The following is a 23,090-nucleotide window of genomic DNA, read 5'->3' as shown; positions in this document are numbered from 1 at the left end:
ATTGTTAACCTTCCATCACTGCAGTGCAAACAATGAACCAATGATCGACACAGACATGACCTCTGTTTAGAAAAGATTTGCCATTTTCAATTTCCCTTGATTTTATTTTTAAGTCATCTCTCTACCCAGCATGGGGCTCAAACTTACAACCTTGAGATCAAGAGTTGAATGTCCACCACCTGCAATAACCTGGTGCCCCTTCAATTTTCTTTTTAAAGGTTGGGCATTGCTTGGTTTGCACTTGGTGGATGAACATGATAGTGTCTCATAATAGCCTGGGGGGCCTGGGTGGCTCAGTCGGTTGAGCGTCCAACTTCAGCTCAGCTCATGATCTCGTGGCTTGTGAGTTCGAGCCCCGCGTCGGGCTCTGTGCCGACAGCTCGGAGCCTGGAACCTGCTTCGGATTCTGTGTCTCCCTCTCTCTCTGCCCCTCCCATGCTGGTGCTCTGTCTCTGTCTCTCAAAAATAAATAAACATTAGAAAAAATAAGTAGTTTGAGGGAGTGTTTATTTTATAAATATTCCTGCAGTGTGCAATGGCACGTCCACCAAAGCCTAGTCTTTCAGAGAGAAGTAGCAGGACCAAAACCTTGCAAATTACAGATTCTATTGAAAGAAGAGTCACCGGGGCGCCTGGGTGGCAGTTGAGCGGCTGACTACAGCTCAGGTCATGATCTCAAGGTCTGTGAGTTCGAGCCCCGCGTCGGGGCTCTGTCCTGAGAGCTCAGAGCCTGGAGCCTGCTTCTGATTCTGTGTCTCCCTCTCTCTCTGCCCCTTCCCTGCTTGCTCTCTGTCTCTCTCTCTCAAAAATAATAAACAATAAAAAATTAAAAAAAAAAAAGAAAGAAGAGACACCAAGTTCTGGGAATTTGCCCTTCTCAATCTCTGGGCTCTAGATTAGAAATTCTGGCTGAATAGATACAAGGTAGAGTTTTCATCCTGACTCTGTTGCCTTTTGGGACATTTGTCCCAACCACAGAAGGTACTTTTCCGGGGAGGCCCCGGTCTCCATAAATGGCTAATGATCTGGATACCATAGGCTGATAGCCCTCTTCTCCCACAATCCCAAGCACAAAAAGGTATCGCATGTCTCGAAAAATGATCGTGGGCAAGCTTGTGCCCAATGTGGCAACCCTCAGAAATGGGTGAGGGTGAGCGTGCAGGTTGAACACGCGCACGCGAATGCAGACGTAACTCGAGGTGACAGAGAATTTCCCCAGTTGGGCTTAAAAAAAAATCAGAACTTCCTCCCAAACCATCAGTCTTAACGGGATATGGCATACTTTCTTCTTAGTTTTTACCTTTCCTTAAGTTCATTCATAATGAATGAATGAATGAATGAATGAAAGCAAGCAAGCAAGCAAGCAAGCAAGCAAGCAAGCTGGGGTGCCCAGGTGGCTCAGTCGGTTGGGGGTCGGACTCTTGATCTCAGCTCGGGTCAAGATCTCATGGTTTGTGAGTTCAAGCCCCGCATCAGGCTCTGCGCTGACAGTGCGGAGCTGCTTGGGATTCTCTCTCCTCTCTCTCTCTCTCCGTTCCTATCCCTCTTTATCTCTCTCTCTCTCTCAAAACAAATAAAAATAAAAACCTTAAAAAAATAATAAAGCAAACTGCTGCCTCCCTTTCAACAGAGAACATAAGGACAGACGCCCCTGCCTACGGAGGTCAGAGAACCTTGTTTTCGAGCCGGGATTCCGCAGGGTGCTAACAGTGGTACAAACATTCCCTTTAAGGAAATAAGGTTTGTCATCCAGGAATTTATGCAAACCCTTCTCGATAAAGGCAAGGAGCCCAAGATGGCTGCCTTCTTTCCTCATTATCAGGTGGTTATTTGATCCTGCTGCTACTTCGGTGGGGCGTCTCTTACACCTGCCTTCCCTTTAGTACTTCCTGCCATCGAGGTGCCTGTCTGGGCTCAGATCCTGTGTTCAGACCCTACTGGAGGGTCGTCCATGGACTTTGCTAACTGTCCCCTTCTGGTTTGCCACCAGCATTTTGACCTGTTGCTTTGATCACGCTATCCTATGCTCCTAAACTCCCATTGAGACTTCCTCTAACAGGGAGGATTAACTCTGAGAGCTTGATTTTTTTTTTTTTTTTAATGTTTATTTATTCTTGACTGCGAGAGCTCGAGCAGGGGAGGGACAGAGGGGGGAGGAGGGACTGAGGATCCTCAGAGGGCTCTGCGCTGACAGTTTAGAGCCCGACACGGGGCTCGATCTATGACCTGAGCCGAAGTCGGACGCTCAACCGACTGAGCCACCCAGGCACCCCTTGACTTTTGGCTTTAAAAGCTCTTCTGGGGGCTGACCTTTCTACTCAAAGCGTGGTCCGAGGCTTGGCAACTTGGCTACATACGGATCACCTGGGAGATCGGTGGCCCGCACAGCATTCCCCCCACCCCCCCAGGTGATCCTTCAAAAGCTGCACTTTAACAAGGTGCCCCAGGTGACCTGCATGCGTTTCTGAGAAATCTTGACGGCTACATCCTCGTCCGTGGCTGGCAGCTCTTTTGTTTTCCCGCCCGGCTCTGCAAGGACTGCTTTGCACCCTCCATCAGCGCTACTGATTTATTTAATCTTGCCGGCGTCGCTGAGTGGTAAATACTGTTATTATTCCCATTTGCAGAAGGGGAAACTGAGGCCCTGGGAGATCGTGTCATTGGTGTGAGACTATTCAGGTAGCGTGTGGGGGAGCAGCTGGGATTCGCTGGGAGACCTTTGCCTCCGGAGCCCGTGTTCGTGACCCGCGGACATTGGGCCTTTCCCTCTCCCTGGCCTGTTGTCACAGGCTATCTGCTCTGCGTTCAGTGGCTTCTTCCTCCTCAGTCTGTAAAACTTCTCTCAACCAAGGCCATGGTGAAGGGAGTGCTGCTGTTCCGTGTGTTTTATAAAAGAGCTTTGGGTCTTAAACTTTTCTTATTTACATTTATCTATTTAATGTTTTTATTTTTGAAGGGGAGAGACAGAGCATGAGTGGGGGAGGGGCAGAGAGAGAGGGAGGCACCGAATCTGAAGCAGGTTCCAGGCTCGGAGCTGTCAGCACAGAGCCCAACGTGGGGCTCGAACTCCCAAACTGAGAGATCATGGCCTGAGCCAAAGTCGGACGCTTAATCGACTGAGCCACCCAGGTGCCCCTAGCTGTATTTATTTTTGACCGAGAGAGTGCAAGCGTGAGCTAGGGAGGGGTAGAAAGAGAGGGAGACACAGAATCCGAAGCAGGCTCCAGGCTCTGAGCTGTCGGCACCCCAACGCAGGGTTCGAACTTACGAGCCGTGAGATCATGACGTGGGCTGAAGTCGGATGCTTAACAGACTGAGCCACGCAGGCGCCCCTGGGTCTTAAACTTTTTTTTTTTAATTTTTTTTTAACGTTTATTCATTTTTGAGAGACAGACAGAGCATGAGTGGGGGAGGGGCAGAGAGAGAGAGAGGGAGACACAGAATCTGAAACAGGCTCCAGGCTCTGAGCTGTCAGCACAGACAGGGGCTCGAACTCACAAACTGAGAGATCATGACCTGAGCCGAAGCCGGACGCTCAACCGACTGAGCCACCCAGGCGCCCCTTAAACTTATTTTTAAGGAAGGTCGTGCCATCCCCCACGTAGATTTGATCCCTCTTAGCCCTAGATGGTGAGTTTCCTATTGCTGCCATTTAAAGTGCACAGCTGAACACCATCGCCCCAGAGGGGAATTCCTGTGGGCTCTGTCTCAAACTTGACCTTTGGAAAACGCATTTACAGCTCAGGTCTGAAAAAAACCAACAGAGATAAGGAAAACGACCTTGCAAGGACATTGGTGCAGAGTTTATCAAATCCTTTCAAGACCTCGAGGTCGGAATACCTATCTAGCCCCCCGGTACTCAAGGCCCAAGGTTAATTACAGAAAGCTACGCGAGGTCTGACAGAAATTAAGGTCCGTAGTTTTCAAACTGACTTCCGACCTATTTCAAGGAGGCATTCCAGAAAAAGGCTTGGGGCTTCAGGGTGGGCTGGCCTGAAAATAGGGGTTCCCTAGACCTCCCCTCACTTTCAAACAGTTAGTACAGACTTTCTTATTTTATATAACAGGCGCTGGGATAACTTTCCCCATCTATTTGTGTGTGTGTGTGTGTGTGTGTGTGTGTATTAAAAAGCAGCTGAAATAATCAGACTCCATCCTTTTCAGCGGAGGCCCCTGAGGTGCAGAAAGGTGCACTGACTTCCCCAAGGTCACTTATTGTTTGGCTAAAAGCTATTCCTTGTATCCCTCCTCCTTTGAAAGCTCAAAAGCCGGGCCCTCTGCCAAGTCTGTTCAGTGTTCGCTCCTCTGCCCTCTGGGTCAGCCCTGATTCTATTCAGTGGTGCTGACCTGGCTATATTTCCTTGGCGTTCAGGGCTCCTCCGTGCGTGTTTGGAAAACAAAACACCGTTCAGGTGTTCCCGGGGCGGCGCTGAGTCCAGAAGTCGTGTATCTGCTTGAACTTTCAGGACAATAAGGCCACAAATAAAACACACAGAGAAGACTGTCCATGACATTTTGCAGTTAGTAATAACGGGTATGTGGTCATTTCCATCTCACCGTTCCTGTTCACTAGAAACTTCTTCATCTGGCTTTGCGACAGATAGGCACCCTGAGAAGTATTTTATTTCCAAAAGTGGTTCTCCACCCGCCTAAGTGTTCAATGCCTTTATGATCTTTTGCCTAAAAAACTTAGCTGCTAATCCCCGCTTCCTCGGTTCACGCCCCAGAGACACTGCCCACAGCCTGGCCTGTCGGCGCCCATGTGTGGCTGGTTCTACAGAAATATAGAAGCAGAGTTCTGGGACCTGGTTGCCTGTCTCCCAGCTTTTACTCCTCTCTCTGCCCCTGGCTCTATACCATTTCTATTTCTAACCCCTGTTTCTTCTCCCTCTAATTGTTCCCGATGGGACCAACACTGGAATTCTTGTTATTTCCAAAGAGATACTGAAGTCATCTGCTCTGAGATCTCCTGCAAGGGAAACGTAGATTCTTGTTCTGAAAAGACAAGCACCCGATTGTTTTATTTAGGTACCTATAATTACCGAGAATTTGGACGAAGATATTGGCTCTCATGCTACTTAATTACATATTCAGAGATGTTATCTAAAAAATCCTTTGGGCGTCCTATATATACACGGATATTTTTAGTTTCACTTTTGCTTCTTCTGTCCCTGAGAAGAGTTAGAGAATATCTAGCTCTCCTCCAAAAAAAGAGAATTCCCAAGAGCTTGTAAAAAGCAAGTCTGAAGATATTAATTAGTAATCTGCAACTCTAAAAAGTGGTTTGCTATCCTCCCTGACAGTCTTTCAATTATTTACTAGGATTAAGATCTTGAACTTGGTCTCAGGTAAATCTCTAGGGTAGGGAAATGGTTGTCGCCGCGTGTTTCTAATGTCCTATAACATTTGAGTACTGTGCAGTGACACGAGGGAGGAGTTTGACCCTTTTCAGAGTTTGGGAAATTTCTCCCTGTAAAGCCTCCAGCAGGACTCCTTGCTGGGTATACTGGTAGCTGGTGGGTTAACATAACTAATCTTTATGGACAAAGGGGCTTTTCACAGGCTTTGACTCAAGGGCGGGCCTGCAGGATGGATGTTTATAAAACAGAAGCTGCAGAGATTAATCCTCGCATCCGAGAGAAGTTTGGTCATTTGTCACTATTTTATTGGTCCTTGTCTTGCAAATCCAGCCATAATATCTCGGCAGAGAGGTGAAACTATGCTCTTCCTCATTTAATTCGTTTTGAGCATTGTCCTCTTTCCTACTTAGGACGGATCTATTTCCACTCTGACTTGAATTTACATTTAGAAGTAAAGCCTGTCCCTCAAGAGAGATGAATTTTGAGCTTACAACCTGTGCTTGCCCCTGACCGGTGACTTTCTCCAGGGCCACTGCAGGGTACTTTTTGGCTTGAGGCTGAATGCTTGAACTTCCCATGACTGGAGCTGAGAGCAGGTGTCAACTTCCCCCTGAGTCCTGTGCCTGGGGGCACGTAGAGGTGCTGGGATTAAATCAGGAACCTTTTAGGAGAGAGGAGTGTGTACTTGGCAGGCAGCCAACATTGTCAAGTCCAGTTAATATTCTCACAATTTCCAAGGTCATCTTTTTATTATTATTATCATTATTATTCCTAAAGTGTAAAAGTAATCTTGGCTTTTTGCAAGGCCTCAAACACAGTTTGGTCCTTTACAAATTCATTCCCCTGAACAGTACTCTTTGGCGCCCCCCACAGGAGCTCCTTGAAGCCAGGTACCACGCCTGGCTCTTCTAAATATTCTTGGCACTCAGCACAGGTTCTGGGTCCCTCGCAGGCACATTTCTTTGCAGAATAAACGTGTGCCACTTATTCTCCGAATTCTCCCAGGACTCGAGGACCCCAGACTTTGTGTAAAACAAAGCAAAGCCAAAGAAAGGGGCCACCTTCTCCCCCTTTCTCAGTGTTGGCATTTTGCTTTGATTTTATTTATATAAAGGCTATGCCAACTATAAATAGCATTAAAACTGATTTTTTGGGGGGGGGTTATTTAACAGGGTGACAATGTTTTTGTTAACTTGTTACTGATATTAATTTAAGGACATTCGTCATATTTTAAAATAGGTTGTCTGCCTATTCCTATTTTAACCTACCCTTAAGTCCTTTTTTTTTCCACCTGCCTATTGCAGGGATAAGAGGAAGGGAAAGGGTGACCGAAAATAGAATTGCATGTTAGCAGCCCCTGCATGCACTTGATGTGTTTCTTAAACCATCCCCGTACTGCGTTGACTGTCCTAGTTCCATTTTAAAGATAACCTGGGGCACCTGGTTAAGCGTCCGACTTTGGCTCAGGTCATGACATCTCGGTGGTGAGTTCGAGCCCCACCTTGGGCTCAGTGCTGACAGCTCAGAGCCTGGAGCCTGCTTCCGATTCTGCGTTTAACCTCTTCTCTCTGCCGCCCCTTGCTTGTGCATTCGCTCTCTCGCTCACTCTCTCTCTCTCTGAAATAATAAATGAATAAACTTTAAAAAATAAAAATTAAAGGTAAACTAAAAAGACACACTGGCAAGTGATTTTTCCAAAGTCTCTGTATTGGTTATCCACGGCTGCTGCCACAAGTTACCCCAAGCTTAGTGGCTTAAAATAAAGTTATTCTCTTACAGCTGTGGAGGTCGGAAGTCCAAAATGCTTCTTATTCGGACGAAATCAAGGCGTCACGGGGGCTACATTGCTTCTGGAAGCTCAAGGGGAGAACCTGCTCCCTTATTTCTCCAGCTTCCAGAAGGTGCCCTGCGCTGACTCGTGGTCCCTCGCCCCATCTTCAGATGACACTCCCCTTGACTTCCTGCCTCCCCCCTCCTATTTTGTAAGGATCCTTGTGACCACACTGAGCCCAACCAGATAATCTCTCCATCTCAACATCATTACTTATACCTGCAAGGTCCTTTTTTGCCGTGTAAAGCAGCAAATTCACAGATCCCTTGGGGTGTGGAAATCGTTGGGGACGTTATTCCAGCCCCCACAGTCCTAGCCCCAGAGCATATCCTAATATACAGAACTCCATACAGAGTTCACCTTCTGTGCACAGGAAACAGTTTTTGGCTCTTTCGTTGGCCCTCTAATTGCTGAGCGATTACCTACAATTGCTGAGCAAAATACATACAATTCATAGTGGAAGCACCTTGGCAGTTGAATTCCTGGGGAGTTTTAGAGGTTTTTTTTTTTTTTTTTTAATTTTTTCTTTAACGTTTATTTATTTTTGAGACAGAGACAGAGCATGAATGGGGTGGGGCAGAGAGAGAGGGAGACACAGAATCGGAAGCAGGCTCCAGGCTCTGAGCCGTCAGCCCAGAGCCCGAAGCAGGGCTCGAACCCACGGACCGCAAGACCGTGACCTGAGCCGAAGTCGGACGCTCAACCGACTGAGCCACCCAGGCGCCCCTAGAGGTTTTTAAAACTGGCCTCGTGGTGACCTGTTGGATGAACTCAGAGCCTTCTCACTTTTGTCTTCTAGGCTTCTGTACAGAAGTACATTGTGAAGAATTATTTCTACTATTACCTATTCAGATTCTCAGCCGCTTTGGGTCAAGAAGTGTTCTACATCACCTTTCTTCCGTTCACTCACTGGAATATTGATCCTTATTTATCCAGAAGACTGGTCATCATATGGGTTGTAAGTATCCTTATTACCTTCTAACCACTGCTACTCCCACAACCGTGACCCGCTTTGGCATTCAAGGATGTTGTGTATATGTTCTTTAAAAAAAAAAAAAAAAAAATCGCTTAGAGTTGAATTTTCAGGTGGTTTACTTTGGAAAAGTAACAGGACAAATTAAAAAGCTATGAACACAACTTGTTTTGTTTGCAAACAGCAAGCAAACCCATGGTTCATGTACGTTGTCATACACCCCCGTTTGGGGGAATAAAACGGGAAGAGAGAGATGATGTGATGTGCAGAGAAGAAAGGACATTTCTGGGAGCCCTTGTAGGGGCAGGAAATGCAACCTCCCAAGAGGCCAATTTTAGTACAATTTGGCCCCAAACTGGAAACTAGAAGCTGTTCACTAATAATTGCAAGGGGTCTCAGGAGACCATCTAGTGCCCAGAACTAGGGGCCTGACACGTGGGCGGACTCTGTGAGTCACTACTTGAACATGGTGACGCTTAGCGACTAGTTCGTGAAGGGGAAGGAGTCTTAATGATCAATCAGTTGGAAGGTCAGGTGGTTTCACTGGAGGGAGGATCAGGGCAAGGTCACCAGCACAGGCGGCTGTTTCCCCCGACTCAAGGTTCTGCACTGAAAACAGAGGTTCAGAAGCACTTGGCTCTGTGAACGGAGTCTGGGTTCTTGTGCGGCTCTGCTCCGAGAAGCTGTGTGATCTTAAGCAAGTGACTGCACCACGCTGGGCTTTATTTTTCTCCTCTGTAGACCAAGTGAGAATGGCCTCGGTCAGAAGCCATAATCTCACATATCCTTTAAGGCAGGGAAAGGGAAGTGAAACAGTGATACCCCGAATGGGGAGGGTGGTGTGGGTGTCAGTGAGGGTCATGAGGGACACGGGGCAGCGGCCGCCCGTAGGGCCACCTGTGGCTGCCATGAGGCAAAAGGGGCTGGAGTTGCCAGATTTGTTTTTCATGGGAAGCCTCCCATTTTCTTACATGTAGGCTTACATCTTTAAAACAATGTATGTCCGCTGAACAAAGAATCCTTCATGTCCACGCGTACGGGGCTGGGTTTGAAGCCTCTAGCCTAAGGAACCACTGAGGTCTCCAGGGCTATGGTTATGATTATTTGGCCCCAAATTCCTCCTGACTTTTTTCCCCCCTCCTTTACAGTCGAAAACACAAGCCACTGGTTCCTTTCCCCATCCCTGTCTCCCAACCAGCTGAGTCTGAAATCTAGCTCCTCTATGAGAATCTGATCTGAGAATCTGCAAAGGCATGTATGCATCTTGCAAAAGGGGAACGTTAGCGGAACGGTGCATCTCCCTTTCTGCCTCTCCCTTCCCTACCTGCAGAGCAGTGCGACCCTGGGGCAACTGGGAGGCGGGGAGAGCTGATGGGGGCAGGGAGAATTCCCGAAATGCACGAAAGGTGCATGGTGCATTTATTTTCTGGATATGATTATCAGTGTTCCAACATTCATAGTGGTTGAGTGAAGCAAATGATGCAAAATCACTTCTAATAATTTTTCAAGTGTACTGGACTGATTGTACTCCGGGCCAGCTGCGTCCCCCACTGAGGGTAGACCACTTTTCCTGAAGGGCCGGGAGGATCTTGACACCTGATGGTAGTTAGGGGACTCTCTGATTGTCATTTTGGTGATTTTTCACTGTGGAGACCTCATTGCCAAGTGCTCAAAGGATTTCCTGTGTGAGATAGAATTACCAGCCTTTTGCTGGACAGAGAGCTGATAAAATCTTTGCTCCTTTGAGGAGCAGGTTGTCCTGGGCTTTGGCGACCTGTCACTTGCTTTTAGAAATGGGTGCATGGTCACATGCAAGGCACCCGTGCTCGGGGTTCCATATCTGGGTGGTCAGCTGGGTCCTCAAGGCAGCGTGCGAGGTCCTAGCTCCTGGTGCGGACAGTGGAGCCCATCCCAGGAGAGATAGGTGGAGACAGAGAGATGGAAGGGGAAGGGCAGAAACTGGGGGCAGGGGAGCAGGGAAAGGGGGTGGAGAGGGAGGAGAGGAGGGGGAGAGAGGCCCAGAGAGAGACCCAGGGAGGAGAAGAGGTCCAGAGAGAGACCAAGAGACAGAGACAGAGAGGCCCAGAGAGAGAGAGAGAGAGAGAGAGAGAGAGAGAGAGAGAAACCGAGAAAGACACAGAGAGAGAAACAGAGAGACAGAAGCCCTGAGAGAAACGCAGATTGAAAGAGATTGCAAGGTGGTAGGGGGAGCTCTGTGCTGGCTTCAGAGATAATAATGAGATGGTTTTGGCTCCAGTGGGGAAGTCTGGAAGGGAAGGGGAATCCCCACAGTGGGGGGGGGGGGGGGGGGGGGGGCGGTTGGGAGGGAGGGAAGGGTGGAGCACAGTGAGGTGCTCCTGGATAATGAGCTTCCACCGAGGGGGCCTCTCCTGCATAGGGATGTCCTAAATCAGGGGCCGGGTCTCAGGGAGCCTGGAGGAAGTGAGGTTAATTACCTAGGGGCGGAGCTTGGAGCCTCCTAGCTTTAAACATCTGATCTCGCCCCAAATCCTTTGGAAGGCAGCTGCGTTCAGGAGGGCCAAACCGGTTGTCAGGTTTTTCCACTCCGTCGACAGTTGTCATGGGATGGAGTCTCAACAGGTTTTATTGCATTTAAAAATCATTTGTTATAGTGGGAGTGACTCATACTGTCAGAGGTAGCCGAGCAGGATGTGTGGTTAGATGACATGCTTCCTCGTCACAATTATCACTGTGCCCCCCCCCACACACACATTGTACATCCTTTATTGCTTTTATTGGCATCCGTGTTTATTATCTTATTTGATTTCATAACAATGGGTTAGTATCAGTTGCATCATTTTATAGGCTGGGATAATAATACTTCCGATAACAATTAGCCCTAGCCTATGCTGAACCCTCAGCGTACGTGGCCACTCACTGGGATATTGCTTTACATATTTTTATCTCATTCAATCCTGCCGGCGATCCTGAGATGTGGTTACTGCCAGCCCATTTTACAGATCTGGAACTGATGTCTACAAAGGTTAAATCACTCACCCAGGATCGTGTGGGGTTAAGTGGGTTTGATCCAGGCTCCCAGGGCCTCCTCCTGTGCTGGAGGCAGACACTGCTGTCGCTTCTTAGGCTCCTTTTTTTTTTTTTTTTTTAAGAAATGTTAAAGCTGAGGCTTTAAGCATGAAAACACCTTGCCCAGTTACCTTCAATTGCACATTTGCTAGGATTGTGCTTCATGTGTGCCCATATGGCATTTACTAACTATATTCTATTTAAGTGTCTTTGATAGAACTTTCTTGACAAGTGAAAGATCTTTTATCCCAGAAAATGTAGACAAGCCTTTGCACTTAGCTGAAAAAATATCAATCCTGTCATCCTTTCCCTCTTCTAGTCACTTGTCAAGGTTTTTGACCTGGCATTGGATTTCATTGAACAGAGAAGCCTGTGAATGGATTATCTAAGATGTGCTAGATCGTGCTTTACAAAGAGTCACCATCCAGAGTGATCATCCTGTCTCGACTTCCATTTTGGTGTGGGGCAGTCCCATCAAAAAATAAAAACTTTACAATAGTATTACAGGGGCGCCTGGGAGGCTCACTCTGTTAGGTGTCTGACTTCAGCTCAGGTCATGATCTCATGGTTCATGAGTCTGAGCCCCGCATCAGGCTCTGTGCTGACAGCTCGGAGCCTGGAGCCTGCTTCGGAGTCTGTGTCTCCCTCTCTCTGCGTTCCCCCCCCCCACCCCCCACTCATGCTCTGTTTCTCTGTCTCTCAAAAATAAGTAAACATTAAAAAAAAAATAATATTGCTGCATCTTTAAAAGGTTGGAAGCCGTGATACGGCATGGTGGTCGGCTTTGTAACAGGAGACAAAATTTCACTTCTTTGCAAAAGCAAGTTTTTCTCCATTTAGTGAATAGCATTGCAAATATTGTTACCACAGTTGATCCTTGGAAAGCTTTTTTTTTCTCGTTCTTAGGATATTTTACTTACTTATATATCTCTTTTCACAGCTATTTCATGGCAATTCAGAATGAGCTGCAAGAAAAAAATGGGAAAAGCAAAATTAGGGGGAAATACAGATAGAATAGGAGATTAAGGCCTCGTCTGAAGTTCAATGTAGCCTGTTGATTCAAAGTTGAGCCACAGATTGGCCTTTGAACTTTGTCGTGACCAAACCAAAATGAAATGAAATTACATCCACTAGGAAATAATCAGCTTATTCCTAAGGGAGCAAATCTTTTCCTGACACATAGAATCATTAAGCTTAGGGATGCCTGTGGCTAAATTATTTTCCTAGAAATATTGTTTCGTATCAGTACCCCCTAACACCTGTGTGAGTACCCATTTTGACTCTTCCTCATAAACTTTGTGTGTTCTCACTTTTTTTTTTTTTTTAATTTCTTTTTTTTTCAACATTTTTTATTTATTTTTGGGACAGAGAGAGACAGAGCATGAACGGGGGAGGGGCAGAGAGAGAGGGAGACACAGAATCGGAAACAGGCTCCAGGCTCCGAGCCATCAGCCCAGAGCCTGACGCGGGGCTCGAACTCACAGACCGCGAGATCGTGACCTGGCTGAAGTCAGACGCTTTAACCGACTGCGCCACCCAGGCGCCCCTGTGTGTTCTCACTTTTTAATCACTGGTAATTTCACCAACGAAAAATGGCCTCTCATTTAGTTTTCATATATTTTTAGTGAAGATGAAAGCATTTTGCAAATTTCTGTCAGCCATTTGCATGAACTCTTCTGTGACTTGTTAGGGTGCCTCTTGAGTATTTTTTAAGTGGGCTTTGATTTTTTTTTATTGATTTTTTTTTTTTCACCAGTTATAAAATGATACTGAACCATTGATTTTCCATGGATCAGAGGCGGTGTGTCTTTATAAGATTTTTAGAAGTTTGGGACTTTGAGAAATGATGTTGAACTCTATGGTATCATTAACAGTGACTTAAAGTCCTTTAAAATTGAATTTCCGTGCTTTTGTGCTGGGTGTGCAGTTGGGGCACAGACTTTAGCACTCCCTCTTGTCTTACCCTTTGTGACCACCCTGTGGCCCCTTTCAGGTATTTGAATTTGAGATTCCGATTTTCAGGCACCTAATCTTTCTGGCCTATGGTTTCTCTGGCCATAAACAGCTTACTCTTTGGGCAACCAGTCCCTAGAAAACCTGGCTGTGCTGCCTGAATCCAGTGAAGTGAAAATTTGTCTTGAGTTCTTCCTTGTGTTTTTTTTCTCATCGGTAAACATTTGCCTTTTCTACCTAACATCAAAAGATCACATCTAAAAGATTCTTACCTAACCGTGATTTTTTTTTTTTAAGTTTATTTATTTAGGTAGAGAGAGCACACACACAAGTGGGGAGAGGGGCAGAGAGAGAATCCCAAGCAGGCTCCCTGCTGTCAGTGCAGAGCCCAACGTGGGGCTCGATCCCAGGAACTGTGAGATCATGACCTGAGCTGAAATCAAGGGTCGGATGCTGAGCTGCCCCAGCATCCCTAAGTGTGATTATTTTAAAGTTTTTGTTATCGTATCCAAACTGTTCTTACAGCTTTTCTGGTTGTTGCTTCTGAGTGTTGTCAGGCACAGTTAATCTCTCTCCTAATAATTCGTGGCTTTTGTTTTTTGGGCTGGGGATAGACGGTTAATTGGGGCACAGAGCCATGGGCCAGGTTGGAATATCAAGGCTTGGGTGTCATCCAAGCAGTGATACCTACTCAAGGCACCTCATGATTTTGGCCTGCAGCATCCCAGCTCTAACAAGAAAGGACTCAGAAGATCCCTAGAGGTTTGAAATGTGGTCATGAGTCTTCTTTGTTCCCTGTATGACACTTAGAAGAGGTTCGTCTGTGGCATGGAGTCAGAAAGAAAGGAACCAAAGTTGGGCCAGATTACATTAAGACACACACACACACAGAAGGCACGCCCTCTCTTTTGCAGACTGAATGCTAATGTGCCTTTACTAATTTTGCCTTGTGTGGTGAATCCCCTCAATATTAGACAGTACAACTGAAATCCATATCCAATCCACTGCTAAATAATTGATAGATTGCCTGCCATTTGTGTTCAATGTGATTGAAGAAACACTTTAAAGGAAAATGCTTAATTGCCTGGTGACTATAATTGCCAGGCCCTTCTGTTCCTACTCTCCCAAGTCCGATGAACTCACGTTGGGGAGTTCAAGTTTAAAATGATGGATTACCCCTGGCTTACATTCTGATTGTTGAAATCTAACTAGCTGATATCTACAGTACACAGCAGACCCCAAATTTACACTTAAACTGTGCCTGTGACCTAGACAGTGTCCAATGGCTGTAGAATCTAGAGTATTATTTTATAAAACTGACCCGTAAATTGGCTAAGAGGCAAACTTCGTGATAAGCTACCTGTCAGAATGGGGTGCTGTCTCTGGATGTGGGCAGGCGGCTGTCTGGCTGTCCCACAGGGGAGTCAGAAGGAGAAGGGAAAAGCCTTCCCAGTCCCTGTAATTTACCCCCCAAGTCTGGGGTCAATTTTAGTGCCACAAGATGACTTTAAATGTGATTAGCTCCTAATCCTCTGTTTAAACTACTACCACGATTCACTTCAAAAGACTGCCCTGCTCGTTAAATTGGTTCTTGCCCGAGATTAATGAGTCTTGAAAAGTATCCAACACAGGCCGGATTGCAACCCGCGCTCACTTGCACTGAATGAAGTAGAATTAGGCGGCAGAGTTTGTGCCCCCGATTCTCTGAAGTAGAATCTTGTAATTGAGTCTTAGTTAAATATTAAGTAAATGTCTCTAGGGGGTTGTTATGCAAACTGTATTGGTTTGGTTTTGAAAGACAAGAAGGATATATTTTGGTTTTAGTCTGGGCTCAAAAAAAAAAAAAAAAAGCCTTGAACTGGACTCCTAGGGTCGAAAAGATAGACTTCAGTCTCTCCCATGTGTCACCACCATTACCTGAAAGATGATCCTCCCCTTCTCTTGTATGATGACGACTGGAAAATGTGCCCACGACCCTCTCTGGCCACCCCACCCCCAGTACTGTCCCTGCTCCCAGCCCCCCACTAAAGGCTGCAGTGCTGGGTTTGGGTTTGGTTTGTTTTTGTTTGTGTCTTTGTTTAAGTTTATTTAGAGAGAGAGGGAGAGAGAGAATGAGCAGGGGAGGGGCAGGGAGAGAGAGAGAATCCCAAACAGGCTTCCGCCCTGGAGCCCTGACTCAGGGCTCAAACCCCCAACCCTTGAGATCACGAACTGAGCCGAAACCAATTCAGATGCTTAACCGACTGAGCCACCCAGGCGCCCCAGGTTTGCTTTGGTTTTGCTTGAGCAGAATTGTATCCTCCCAAAGAGCAGGCGCCACTCCCAAGTATCACTTCTAAATGCATCACTTAACTCCTCATGGTTGTGCAATTGGTTTACAGCTTTGCGAGCTATGAAGTTGTTTGAAAGCCCAGGGGCCTGCAGGGGGGATACCTTTATGGAGCTTCTAAAATGATGCAAAATATTAAAGATTTCATAGAGTTTGGGGTGCAGTCAGTCCTTGTCTTCTCCCTTTGGTTTTATGGTAGCCTGTTAAGTCTCATGGTAAAAAAAAAAACAGGTAACATTTGTGAAGTCCTATCCAGACCAGGAAACAGGCAGCAACCAGGCAGGGAGGAGGGTAAGGCATTCAGTTTCTCTGAATCCACTGTGGGGGATGGCGGCTGTGGTGGCCCACTGTCCCCCACTGTCCGCAGCCATCAGGGGGAGGGCGGTTGGGGGGTTGGGAGGGGCTGGGGCGCTCAGTCTCTGTGGGTCTTTACAAACCACCCTTCTGGACTGGACTTTGTCCCAGATTCCCTCCCATTCACTTGTAAAACAAAAGAGAATGAGCTTATCAATAGACCATGGGGGTGGGAGGGGGGGGTCTTTTAGATAAAATTTTCAAATAATATCTTCACAAGTCTAGTGTTTTTTTCCTACCAATCGATTCCATTTGCAAAGCTGCATGCTTGAATGGGTCTGCTTTGCTAAGCCTCCCTTCCATGCCAAATGCTTTACATTCGAGAACCCCATTTCACAGGGGGCAAAAGTGAGGCCCAAGCGTTAAGGGACTTACCCAGGGGGACGGCAACCAGCGAGTAGCATAGGGAGTGATCACACCTGATTCTGTTGCCCAGCGCTCATGGGTCCTTCTCATCTAGCTTAAAATGGCTGCACTTTACCCCCCTCCCCCCCCCCCCGCCCGCCATCTAATTCCTCAGAAATGTGCGTGGCCTGTGAAGTTGGAATGTTTCATTCCAGCTCATTGGAATGAGTTGTCTCATTCCAATTCTCATTCTTGTTGTGCAAGAGCCCTCTATGCACAACAGCTACCTCATGGATTTCCTAAACATTTGTCCCTCACTTCTCTGTGCTGTGGTCCCTGTGAGTAACCCTCACTCGTCAAGCTGTGTGCCCCAGACTTGTTACACGTGCCCAGGGGGGCAGGAGCCTGGGACAGTGGAGAAGGGCTTTGGTACCTTTGTCTCAGGGCTGGATGCCTGAAGATGGCCGCCTGCTAACCCTGCCATGCCTAGGCCCACGGTCCACTCCACCTCCTTCTATTTGGCAAAGCAGCCTAGTAGAAAAGGAGGAGCGAGGAAAAGAGGAGGCCTTTGTGTCATTAGGAGGTGGGGATTTGACCTGAAGGGGACTGTCCTTGCCTGAGGAGATGGAACCTCCTGGGAAGGCATTTTTCTAGTCTCTGGGCCTTTGCTTCCCAGGCTTCTGGTCACTGGGAGCCTACATCCGCCCTGCATCCCCGCCCACCCGGCCCTGCCGCAGGAGGACGAAGAGCCTGACTTCCTCAGTAGGTCTCTTGTAGCTTTTGAGGATCCGGAAGTGTCACCTGTGCTGGGAATGGAGAAGGAAAGGCCTTGAGCAGTTAAGTGCTCTGCCAGTTCACAGCTCAAGAGGTCCTTTATTTAGGCCTCTGGAATTTTCTGGAAGCTTGAGAGCTCCTAGACAAACCCAGTCTTACTAACCTAATGGCTGTCATCTGTCCTCCTCCCTGTCCTTTTACCAGTGCAGCACAGGGGTGGGGGAGGGGCGGCTTCCCCAGAGAAGCCTTTTGTGGCCTCTTCTCCCCAGGGCAGACAGCAGGGGAGGCCTCTTTAGTCAGAGGCCCCGCTGCCACCGACACTAGTCAAGCCTTTTGCTCTGGTAGCCTCAGTGGGCACGCATGGTAGCCGGGAGGCACTAGGCCTGCTTGGAGTTGAGCCTCGGTCATCTAAGGGCTAATCTGGGAAACTGAGGCTTGCTGGCTCGACCGACTCCCGGGGTACCAGCCCCCGGGTCCAGTCCACCTGCTGGTGTCCGAGCCCCAGCTCCAGCACTGCCCTTGCCGGGCTGGGTCTAGCTCACGTGCTCTTATTTCCTCCGTGAGGCCAGTGAATACACCACTTTCAAGGAGCCACGGTGTAACTGCTTAAGAGCAAACAACATCCTAGAATTCAAAAGTGCAAGGCCACGTGTGGCTACGCGGGCACAGCCTGAGGATTCTTCAGGTGAGCATGGCCTCCGTGCCAGCTTTCAAGACAATGATAACTGTAAGGGCAGCCATAGCCATCATTTATGGAGTCCTGACTCCTAGACAGGAAGCAGTGGACTTTACAAACATCACTGAGTGCAGTATAGGCACTATTATTATTCTCATCTCAAGGGCAAGGAAGCAGCTTGAGAAGGTCAGCCAAGCTGACGTAGGCAATAGGAAACACAGGATTTCAACCTAGGACTGTCTGATCCCAGAATCCTGGCCATGAACCACTGTTCATGAATTACGTTCAATGTACTCCTGCTTTTTTGCATCTTAAATGTGCTCGATTAATTTTATTTTTCACTTTATGAGTAGTGAACCACATTAATACAAAAACCAAGAAAATAAGAAAAAGTTCCCTAAATTCTACCTCATTTATTGATTTGAGGGTAGTTCGCCTTTTCCATCTATTTCCTGGCCTGTCTACACAACATTGGATCACCGTATACGGTTTTTATGCTGCCTTGTGATAAATGGTGTGATAGGAGATTAAACAGGACTCCCAAGTTCATGAGTGAATGCGTAAGAAAGAGAGGGAAGTAGGGTCAAGATGACTCATGAAACTTTTAGCCTAAAAGGAATAACTGAATCAAAGAACCAAAGTGTTTGGGGCACGTCGGTCACTCAGTTGGTTAAGCATCCAACTTTGGCTCAGGTCATGATATTGCAGTTCGTGGGTTCGAGCCCCACATCGGGCTCTGTGCTCACAGCTCAGAGCCCGGAGCCTGCTTCTGATTCTGTGTCTCCCTCTCTCTCTGCCCTTCCCTTGCTCAGGCTCTGTCTCTCTCTCTCTCTCTCTCTCTCTCTCTCTCAAAAATAAACATTTAAAAAAAAAAAGGGGGAAGGGAACCTTAAGAGTTAGGAGACTTGAATTTTAATTCAAGTCTACTTTGTTCCCTCTCTATTTAACACAGTGTATGTTTCAGTGGTAGGAGTGGAAGCCTTTCTAGGGGGCATGGCAAGGCCAGAATGGACTCAGAGATGTGCAACCAATCATAGTCCAGAGCTTACTAATAACTACCCAAATGACATTTCTTTTGGGTCCTCAGTTTGACCATCTATGAAATACGGAGTTGAACCGATTGACCATAGGGCCCGTCTTATTTTAAGAGTTTTACAACTATAAAAATATTGATGGTGATGTCTTTGAGGATATGCAGTCTTTAATCATATGTTCTGACTTCAACAATGCATCTGGCCCTATAAAATTTCCCTGGAATGACCCAACCCCCGCCCCACCGTCCCATACCTTGACTGGGTTGGCTCATGTCACTTTTTCTTGGTGTCCACCATAAAGAGCAACAGTGGTTCCCTGTGAAAAGTGTCCTTAAGGAGATAGCTGGACCCTCCCCAAGTCTGAGTTGCTAGGAATCATTTGGCCTTGCAAATTCAAGCCAGGGGGCCAGATGGAAGCACTGAGGATTCAGCACTCCTCCTAGTTCAGGCCCAAGTGCAATGGCAAACATCAAGCCCATGAGTCTTCCTCTGAGCTTCCGTGTGTGTGTGTGTGTGTGTGTGTGTGTACACATATAAATTCATTGTATTGCATATGCTCAGATTTAACTAGAAAAAGATGTTCGTTTTTTGTTTCTTTCAAAATTAAATTTCTTCTGGCATTCACAGGCACTGAAATCAGAAGGGAAAAATGTTTTGTTCAACTTGAAAATGTTTTTCAAATACATAGCAGTTTGACTTTAGAGGCTGGGAAATGACATCCTGGAGGTTTTTCCAAAAACTAACTTGGAAATTAGCAAGTTATGAGAAGCAGTAAACTCGCTTCTTTTTAAACGAACACTGCTACACAAATAAAAGCTAAATGAGGGAAATAAGGGAGCTGATTTCTTTTATGAGGCCATAACAGAAGGTTCAGTCAAAGGAGAAAATGAAACTCTGGGTTTAATACGAACACTACAATTGATATTACACACCGGTATCTGGGTTGCCCGTGGGAAGTGAGCCCAGCCCATCCTGACCACGCCCCCATCAGGGCTTCTTAAATGACGGCTTCCTGAAATAAATCAAGGTTGAGCAATTTTCAGTGTCTGTCTACATAATTGGGGAAAACATTTAGCTAGAAAGAATGGACACAAGGGGACAGACGGAAAGTCTCCATTTTTCTCTAGCCAACAAGGATCACAGTGTGGATGTTTAATTAGAATTCATTAAAAAAAAAAAAAAAAAGATGGGGCTCATTCACTTGGATAAGCATTCCAAAGAAGCTAAATGTTCTTTGAGGCTCTTGCCTAGTGGGGGCTGGATTCAGAAATGAAAACCTAAATTTGTACTGTAGAAAGCAACGTAGAAGACTGGATTTTATGCTTAAAAAAAAAAATACTAATCTACAAAGAATGTTTGACTATTTTCCCTGGGGACAACTAAAAGGGTATGTTTAACACTGAATGGACTAAATAACTAAAACTCTGTCAAAAGCCTGAGTTTCGGGAAATCAGGTGCTTGTCTTTATTTAAAACCATCTCAGTAACCTCAAAGGGTGTTTAAGGTGTGCTAATCTGTTATCTAGCTCTCCTATGGATATTTTGTATAATTTTATACCTTCATAAAGAATAGTTTAAGGAAAATCTATAAAAGAGTATAAGACCACCTAGAGCCTTTTTAGGGTGTCCCCTTTAAGATTAAAATATGAAGAGCCATTCACGAGCTGGATCCTGGTTCAGAAAATATCCTTGGAAAACGGCACGGAAATCTTGGTGATTGAGATTATCCTGGAAAAGCCAAGGTGAATGGATACCCAAATCAAAACCCAATGGCAAATACTCTTTGGGCAACACTTTGGACATTTCCCAGCCTTTGCGACGCGAGACGCTGAGGTCATGTGCATTTAAACACCAGACGTTGATACGAAGTGGAAGACAAGAATAGTAATGTTTTGAAGGCCTTTCTGAAAGCATCTGAATCTTGTGTTCTTGCGGACACATCAGGCCGAAGTCTCTACCTGTAGTTTTTGGTTTGGGGATCTCGCAACCTTAAACACAATGCGTTAGCTATTGCTACCAACACCTCGTTCATAAACTACTCCGAGGTGCGCCCCTGCAGAGCCTGGGGGGAAGAAAGTAAAAGATGATGAAAATGTGCGCGCCTCTGAAGAACCAGGAGATAGATGGTTCTCCAGTGTAATTGGTCTCATGCCAGCATTTCACAGCTGCCATGAAAACAGCTGGACGTAAGCAGACACGGTAACATTTCTGTGTCTAAAACATGATGGCAGATGGGGGTGGGGTGTGGACCCTGCTTAAGGTTCTCTTTCCCTCTGCTCCTCCTCTGCTCGCGCGCGCTCTCTAAAAGAAATAGATAAAAATTACAAATAAACATAAGAAAATATGTCAGAAGCATGTTAGTAGGTTCCACACATAAGTTCCATGAGTCCTTCATTGTTTCTAAAAATAATATTAAAAATAAAGAAGCTTGCAACTCCACAGGTGGCATAGCACATCCAGATAGAATTCCTTTTCCCCCACCCCGGAAAATGTATTCCTATCTTAATCTAACATCATTTTGGTAAGATATTTAATACCTGTATTTGCTATGACAAAACTAAGGATGTGACGTTACTAATCCTTCTCAATCCGGCTGCTTGCTTAGGCCGTCATACTGTGTCCAGCCTAAAATAAAGGGCCTCTAGGGAGGAAAGGGAGAGTCTTTGGAATGCACCCGACAGGTTAGGCTGTAGGTGGTCGACGTAGAATATTTGTGGATGGGCAAATGCAGCCCTTTAGGAAAGTTCCAAGAAGAACAGTCATAGAATGAGTCACTATAACGTATACTGGATAAACGTAAGCAGGCTTTAGATTTACAGACGTTTAAATGTTTGGTAAAGACTGGGTCATTTTTTTTTTCTTTTAAAGGAAAGTTTGCACCTGTTTGCACAGTGACCCGAATTCTGATTTCGCCTAGCATCAGCTTCTCAGAAAGCTTCTGGCAGTTTTCTTCGGCTTGCCCTTAACCTAAGATGGTGGTTTGAGGGTCTTGAAGCATTTTGGCAACGTCAGAGCTGATCTCGTGGTACTTTCACCAAAGCACTTTCTCCTACAAATCAAAACCTGGTTAGATAAAGTGCCCAAGTTCTTCTTCCCTTTCTTTGACTTCTAAGCCAAGAGTATGGCCAGACTCAACCTTCCAATTCCCATTTTTGTCTTGTAGATTCTTTGAACTCTGTCTCCCCTGGCCAATCTGCACAATACCTGGCTTGACCAAGCTTGAAACTTCTCTCCATCCCTAGGCCCTTGAACTTTGACCCACATTTACCCCAAACAACCCCCCCCCCCCCCCCCCCCCCGCCAAAGGGCCCTCCTGAGAATAAACTGAGCTCAGGGTCAACATCTCTGATCCACTGTCCTGTCCACCTCCCCATACCCAGGGAACATTTTCATTCCTCCCTATCACAGAAAAGCCCTTCTCTGGCTAGTCTTAGAACACTTGCAGAACTCTGGACCAGAGGGGTTACCCTATTGCTAGAGGCCTTTCCCCTCTTGCAAATAATTCTTTCGAATAAAGCCTATCCTTTCCTATATCCAGATTTGGGATTTGTTTGATAGAGACAATAGAGAATCCCCCCCTAGAATACCTTTATGTGACTACCCTATCATTCCCTTTCAAATATAATTTTGTGGCAAATTTTAGTTTGTGTTTACTCCCCCTTATGCAACATACAATCTTCTGTATCGCAGAAGACCTTCCAGGAAGGCTTTTGAATTTTTCCTTTAACCAAGACAACAAATAAATAACAAGAACAACAACAAAAAATGAGGAGGGGGAGTCATTTTGTTTAAGGGTTAGTATTTAGCCTACACTTGGGACTAGATGAGGAAACCAGATAGAGACCTAAAGACTGCTGCTGGAACACACAGTGGGTCCCTGACTTTATTTTTATAGCGTCAAATCACAAGCATTAGATATAACTGATGAGGTTATAATAGAGACAGTTGACTCTTGAACAACATGGGTTTGAACCATGCACGTTCACTTATTTGTGGATTTTTTTTTTTTTGATAAATATAGCACAACACTGTAAATGTATTTTCTCTTAGGATTTTCGTAGATTTTACCTTTCAACTTAAAGGTAAGGATACAGTATATAATACACATAACGTACCAAATATGTGTTACTTGACTGTTTATGTTATCGGTAAGGGTTGTAGTCAACAGTGGGCTCTTAGTAGTTAAGTTTAGGGGGAGTTCAAAGTTACCCGTGAGGGGCACCTTGCTGGCTCCATCAGTAAAGCATGTGACTCTTGATCTCAGGGTCACGAGTTTGAGCCCCACGTGAGTTAAGAGTTTACTTAAAAAAAAAAGTTTTTTTTTAAGTTGCACATTTTCCACTGGGCCCCAACCTCCACGCTGCTCAAGGATCAACTCTCTATATAAATGTAACTACAAAAGCATCTTCCACAA

The 23,090-nt window shown here is 46.1% G+C and overlaps 1 protein-coding gene across 2 annotated transcripts in view; it reads left to right on the top strand.

Annotated features, from left to right (window-relative positions):
- Positions 1-23,090, top strand: part of SGPP2 (sphingosine-1-phosphate phosphatase 2) — a 109,040-nt gene that overhangs the window by 37,472 nt on the left and 48,478 nt on the right. For both annotated transcript variants that reach the window (XM_019445803.2, XM_019445807.2), the window contains exon 2: positions 7,991-8,149. In XM_019445803.2, the coding sequence (XP_019301348.2) occupies positions 7,991-8,149 (159 nt within the window). The remainder of the gene's footprint in view (positions 1-7,990; positions 8,150-23,090) is intronic.

The sequence above is a fragment of the Panthera pardus genome, unplaced genomic scaffold (assembly GCF_024362965.1).
Source record: "Panthera pardus isolate Hobbes unplaced genomic scaffold, ASM2436296v1 HiC_scaffold_10, whole genome shotgun sequence".
Classification (NCBI taxonomy): Eukaryota; Metazoa; Chordata; class Mammalia; order Carnivora; family Felidae; genus Panthera; species Panthera pardus.
Note: the sequence above shows the minus strand (reverse complement) of the source record. Positions and strands in the feature narration are given on the sequence as shown.